General features: G+C 40.0%; 1 protein-coding gene across 3 annotated transcripts in view; it reads left to right on the forward strand.

Annotated features, from left to right (window-relative positions):
• The window catches only part of DCT (dopachrome tautomerase), a 50,707-nt gene extending 45,303 nt beyond the window's left edge, over positions 1-5,404 (forward strand). For all 3 annotated transcript variants that reach the window (XM_074387344.1, XM_074387343.1, XM_039473247.2), the window contains 2 exons: positions 1,037-1,238; positions 5,226-5,404. In XM_074387344.1, the coding sequence (XP_074243445.1) occupies positions 1,037-1,238; positions 5,226-5,404 (381 nt within the window). The remainder of the gene's footprint in view (positions 1-1,036; positions 1,239-5,225) is intronic.
• Positions 5,405-6,872: the final 1,468 nt, after the last annotated feature.

The raw sequence follows: 6,872 nt of genomic DNA on the forward strand, positions 1-6,872 counted from the left end.
TCCATGTGAAACACCCTGGGGTGGCAAGCTCTGGGGATCCAGGGAGAATGAAAAAAAGATCCTGCCCCTGAGCTCCTTGAACTTACTGTCCAGGAAGGAACAAGGAACTCTAACCACCGGCATCAAGGTGGGGCTGAACTCTCACATGAGTATCATGTTACAAAATCAAGGCTATCAATGTGGAAATTTTACCGTTAATATTTTAAAACATATAGTAATTGGCAGATTTTAAAAGGACTTTAATGGCTTCTTGAGAAAATGGAAATGTGCACTTTGTGAATTACATTTTTAGACTTTCTTTTGCTGGCATAACACCAAGAATTCAAGTGAGTGAGAGGTTATGAAATGAGTAGATAGAAGAGTATTCCTGGTGAGAAAAATTTATTGTTCCTTTATAGTACAATATTGATGCAGATTGAGTATCACTTATCTGAAATGCTTGGGACCAAAAGTGTTTGGGATTTTGATTTTTTTTGGATTTTGGAATAATAGCATTATACCTGTTAAGCATCCCAAATCCAAAAAAATCCAAAGTGCTCCAATGAGCATTTCCTTCAAGTATCATGTTGGCATTCAAAAAGTCTCAGATTTGGGGGCATTTCAGATTTTAAATTTTCAGATTCAGGATACTCGACCTGTGAACGCAACCTTGTCTTTTTCTCCTGTTAAACCAAATACTCTCAATACTAGAACATATATCTTATCATACTTGCCTTTTTCTGAATTTCATAATTAACACATGTATGTTGAAGGCCTCAAACTTTCAATCTGCAACCAATGCTAAATCCAACATGAACTTTCATTTCATTTGCTCATTTGACAAAGGGGTTTATAATCCTGCTTGGAGAGACGGGTCCATACCTCGTCGAAAAACTTAACTGAAAAATGCTAACGTGTATACCATTAAGGCTGGATTGGGTATACAGAAGATCCCATGTCAAGATGAAGTCATCCCACTTTGGAGAACGCTCCAGTCAGGCTGGTGTGATGGGAACAGACAGATTAATGTTAAACGCTATGCCCCGCTGTGTTGCAGGTTCTTCATTCCTTTACCGATGCCATCTTTGATGAGTGGATGAAAAGATTCCATCCTTCTACAGATGCCTGGCCTCAGGAGCTGGCACCTATTGGTCACAATCGGATGTACAACATGGTTCCTTTCTTCCCTCCAGTGACTAATGAGGAACTCTTTTTAACCGCAGACCAACTTGGCTACAGCTATGCCATTGAGCTGCCAGGTAATTAACATAACTTTTAAATGGGTGATTCATTCATCTTCTAAAGGAGCTAGCTTGCTTTCTTTTTAATGTAAACCGTGACCTTTAACTGAAGCTTTCAGGTCTAGTTAAGTTTGTTGACCATTTTTCTAGCGTATATATATTTAGCCAAACAAGCCTTTAAACTACCAATTAAACATCAGAGGCTAGGCACGGTGGCTCATGCTTATAATCCCAGCACTTTGGGAGGTTGAGGTGGGCACATCACCTGAGGTCAGGAGTTTGAGACCAGCCTGACCAACATGGAGAAACCCCATCGCTACTAAAAATACAGGCATGGTGGCACATGCCTGTAATCCCAGCTACTTGGGAGGCTGAGGCAGGAGAATCTCTTGAACGCAGGAGGTGGAGGTTGTGGTGAGCCGAGATCACGCCATTACACTCCAGCATGGGCAACGAGAGCAAAACTCCATCTAAAAAAAAAAAATCAGAAAGGGACTAATGAGCTGACTCTTGTTTTAGAAAACTGAAAGTTTTTAATAGGTCTTATTGCACAGAGGAATTATATACTCTTACACCTGACTTGATAATTCTCTCTGAATTAATTGGATTAATAAAAAACCACCCTATGGTTGTCTGAAATTTCTAACCAATGAAGTAAAAATGAACTAGCTGCATTGTACAGAAACTAGCTGGATTTAGAGATTATTCCTTGAGGGCAGGACTGGGATTGGGGTGAGGAAAGCACAACATTAGCTTTGAGGACAAAATTCAAGGGGAGGCCAGAAAACTCAGTAATCAAGGTAAGTAATAATATAATATAATATTTTAGAAAATCAAAATTAATGCAAAAAATTAACAATGAATAATAATACACCATCAAAATTTTAAATAAAAAAAGATTTTGTTTGTTTTGCACACCCACATCATATTCTAAGTGAATCAGTCATTTCCAGTTTAGCCTGTACCACCCCTGATGGACAGGTTTGTGAGGGTTGTCCTTGGTTGGCCTACCAGCAGATTGGTCTACATGGGACTCTATGTGTATGTTTCATTAGTTACTGTTCGTAAAGTCATGTTTTAAGGTTGTGGGTTTTTTAATTAACTTTTCCCACTTGGTTCAACATATAGGAGGATATTTTGATAAGTATATACAGGACACATATTTTTCTTTTTGGTCCAGGCTCCACATGGAGGTCCAATATGGCTCCACAATGCCATTTAAAGAATCTTAGGAGCCTGGCAACATACTGAGATCTGTCTCTACTAAAATTCAAATAACGGTAGCCAGGCATGGTGGTGCATGCCTGTAATTTCAGCTACTCAGGAGGTTGAGGTGAGAGAATCACTTGAGCCCAGGCTGTGGAGGCTACAATGATACCTATTTGTGCCACTGCACTCCAGTCTGGGCAACAGAGTGAGACCCTGTTTCAAAAAATAATAATAATTTAAAAAAATTAATCAAGAAGCTGATAATCACACAGCCTATTTACCCAAAGCCTCAGCCTAAAAAGCAATCAAGATGATTTCAGAGCTCAATCTCTCTCTCTCTCTCTCTGACCTGAGTCTTTCAAGTCTGGTTGTAGTGGGATGCTGGAACGGAGGATGACCTCGAATTAAGAGCCTAGGTACAGAGGGGCTTAGATGCCAGGCAGAAACCCCAATAAGATACCACCTCATACCCACTGGAATGACTACTATCAAAAATATAGGAAGTAACGTGTTGCTGAGGCTGTAGAGAAGTTGGAATCCTTGTGTGTTGCTGGTGAGAATGTAAAATGGTGCAGCCGCTATGGAAGACAGTATGGGGATTCTTAAAAACAAATTGAACAAAGAATTACCATATGACCCAGCAATTACACTTCCGGGTATACCTAAAAGAACTGAAAGCAAGGTCTAGAAGAAATATTTGCACACTCACGTTCAAAGCAGCATTATTCACAATAGCCAAAAGGTAGAAGCAACCCAGGGGTCCATCAGTGGATGAATGAATAAACAAAATGTGGCATATACATAAAATGGAATATTATTCAGTCTCAAAAAGGAAGGAAATTCTGATACATGCCACAACATGGATGAATCTTGAGGACATTAAGCTAAATTTAATAAGCCAGACATAAAAGGACAAATATTGCATGGCTCCACTTATATGAGGCTATGAGGTAATCAAATTTATAGAGGCAGAAGACAGGTGGTTACCAGGGGTTGGGAGGGGAGAATAGGGAGTTACTATTTGGTGGGCACAATGTATCAGTTTTGCAAGATGAAAAAGTTCTGTGAATGGATGGTGATGTGATGGTCGCACAATAATGTGAATGTACTTAATGTCACTGCACCGCATATTTAAAAATGGTCAAGGTGGCCAAATTTATGTTACATGTATGTTACCACAATTTCTAAAACATAATTTTTTATAAAGCTAGGCAGAGGGCCGGGCGTGGTAGCTCTTGCCTGTAATCCCAGCACTTTGGGAGGCCGAGGAGGGTGGATTATAAGGTCAAGAGATCGGGACCATTCTGGCCAACATGGTGAAACCTCATCTCTACTAAAGATACAGAGATTAGCTGGGCATGGTGGCACGCGCCTGTGGTTCCAGCTACTCAGGAGGCTGAGGCAGGAGAATTGCTTGAGCCTGGGTGGCAGAAGTTGCAGTGAGCCAAGATTGCGCCACTGCACTCCAGCCTGGTGACAGAGTGAGACTCTGTCTCAAAAAAAAAAAAAAAAAAAAAAAAGTAGGCAGAGGATTTGGACAACAGCAAAAGGCAACCATTTTTGGTTCTTGAACAAAGAAATGGCAGAATAAAAATATCTGTGTTTTAAGAAGAGAAGTTGGCAATAGGTGCTGCTGGATTGAAGCAGGAGGAGAAAGATTAAAATCCTCTTGGAAGAATCCCACCAGGACAGGTCAGGACGTCCTGTGGGATTGGAGAAAAAGGGCTAGAAAGAGAGTCTTATATTTAGGTGAGTGTAAGGTATAGAACAAATTCAGAGGAGCTGAATTTAAGATCAGTTGGTCAAAGAGAAGAGAATTTTTAAAGAAATGACAAATAGGTATACATATACTAAACATGAAATTCGGCCAGGTGTGGTGGCTCACACCTGTAATCCCAGCACTTTGGAAGACCAAGGCAGGTGAATCACCTGCGGTCAGGAGTTTGAGACCAGCTGGGCAATGTGGGGAAACCCTGTCTCTACTAAAAGTACAAGAATTAGCTGGGCATGGTGGCAGGTGCCTGTAATCCCAGATACTCAGGAGGCTGAAGCAGGAGAATCGCTTGAACCCAGGAGGCAGAGGTTGCAGTGAGCCAAGACGGCACCACTGCACTCCAGCCTGGGCGTCAGAGCGAAATCCTATCTCAAAAGAAAACAAAACAAAACAAAACAAAACAAAACAAAACAACCAAACAAAACAAAAAATGAACTTCACTAATTTTGTGGAAGAGTGCTTATAAAATATATTTGAGTAGATGGGATTTATCATGTGGGAGGTTTAGATTTTATTCACAACTATTTGAATGGGTATAAATATCACCTGCGTCGGTTATTGAACGTCTCCTGTTGTAATAACCAGTCTGATCCCTCTCACAGGTTTCTCATCCTATAAAAAAGGTAGAGACAATAGCAGAATTTCTCCACCGGAGGGTTGTGTATTTTGCAGTTCCCCAGATGCCATTTTAGCATGCACTTTTACAAATGAGTTTCTAACTCACAAAAGTAGTTACATTCTTCCTTTGAGGGTTTCTTCTGCATAAGCATTTATTGTAACAAATTTTTTAAATGCAATAAGCTGTATTTAAGCAATGGGATGCCATTTCCGACTTCCCCAAGAAAAACAAGTGTGGATATGATAAATGGTGAGAAAGGAGAAGATAAATTTTAGTCTAGCAAGAGTAGTTTTGCTTTATCAACAAAAAAGCATGAGAAAGGCAAATGTGCTTACTCTTTTTCTTTGCTGAAACTACTCAGCTGATGAAAATCCTGACTGTAGACCCTTCTCTTCTGCTTTAGTTTCAGTTGAAGAAATTCCAGGTTGGCCCACAACCCTCTCAGTTGTCATGGGAACGCTGGTGACTTTGGTTGGTCTTTTTGTGCTGCTGGCTTTTCGTCAATATAGAAGACTTCGAAAAGGATATACACCCCTAATGGAGACACGCTTAAGCAGCAAGAGATACACAGAAGAAGCCTAGGGTGCTCTCATCCCTTACCCAAGAGAAGAGGCTGGCCAAGCCATAGTTCTGACCCTGACCATAAAGGAACAAATCCTCACTGTTCCTTTTTGAGTTGAAGATCTTTAACATAAGTTCTTCTATAGTGATAATGACCTCCTTCAGAAGATGCTTAGCTATAGTTTCCGCTTTGCTTGTTTGTTTAACAAACCCAAACTAAAGTGCTTGGTACTACCTCTATCTTCAAATACAGGTAGACCTGACAATTTGTGGTTTCTGATAATAATCCCCCATATTGATTAAGCCTCCTCCTGTTCTGAAAGCATTTTAAAAGCCAAACAAAAAATCCCAAAACATTGATCCAGGGAAGTCATTTACATTTGCAAGTTGGTGCAGTTTGAGACCTGTCCAAGACCATGCATCAATCTTTCTTAGCCTCAGTGTCTTTGTTGGTGATGGCATGAAGGTGGGAGGTGGGAGGTGTTAGATGAATCTCCAGGATCTCTTTTAATTATACACATCTCTGCTTCTAGGCACCCTCCTGATTATCTTCCTTGGGCTTCTTTTTCTTCTTTTTTCTATCTTTTCCTTTCCAGCTTAGAAGATGAGAATTAGCCTTGTTTTCTATATAGGATGAAGAGTGACTAAATAAAGGATTAACTCTGCTCTATAGTGTAAATTTGATTTTACGGATTTCACTTAAAATCTGCAGTTTTAAGCAGTAGACCTATATTATAGGATTCAATAGTTGGATACACACTGATTCTATAGTGATAAATAGAGAAGATAATAAAATTATAGAGCTTCCTGGAGACTTGATATGCTACTCTAAACATATTAACAAATATTGAATTACTCTTCCCAAGGAAGACTGACGGAAGGCTGGCAAGGTTATAAACCTGAACATGAGACAATATGACTTGAGTCCCATTACTCTGAGGTCTCTTTGGCTAATTCTGATGAATTAGGTAGCCTCAGATGAAAATTATTCCTACATAATGCACTTGGCGTATTTTTAAGCACTGGTGTTAGATTCATTAATGCTGCAGTATATTCACAGTTATTTATGAATGCTGATCAATTAAGTCTTATCATTTGAAAGCAAACCATCTGTATAAAACATGACAATTCAGAATTAAGTGGTTATGTTCTGCTATACAATCATCAGATCATGAGAAATAAGAATGAGGCAATCTTTACCATGATGTTCAGACTTATCATGATGGGCCCCACTTCAGAGAAGTTAATGGCTCTTGAGATTTTCAGACAAATTTCTTCTGCTCATATCTGGTATCTGTGCATCAGGAGTGAGACTGAAGTTCTACGGCGTGGTTTGTCTGTTGGGGCCTCTCTCTACTGGAATGAATGTCCGTAAAGAATGGGTGTTAAGAGGGCCCTGGAGTTGCCTTCTACATAAGGGAGGCCCAGAGGTTGCAAGATTCACCAAGAACCAGTTTACCCCTCCAAGAGGACTGCTAAAGCCAGAGAA

This window comes from Saimiri boliviensis, chromosome 16, assembly GCF_048565385.1.
Source record: "Saimiri boliviensis isolate mSaiBol1 chromosome 16, mSaiBol1.pri, whole genome shotgun sequence".
Lineage (NCBI taxonomy): Eukaryota > Metazoa > Chordata > Mammalia > Primates > Cebidae > Saimiri > Saimiri boliviensis.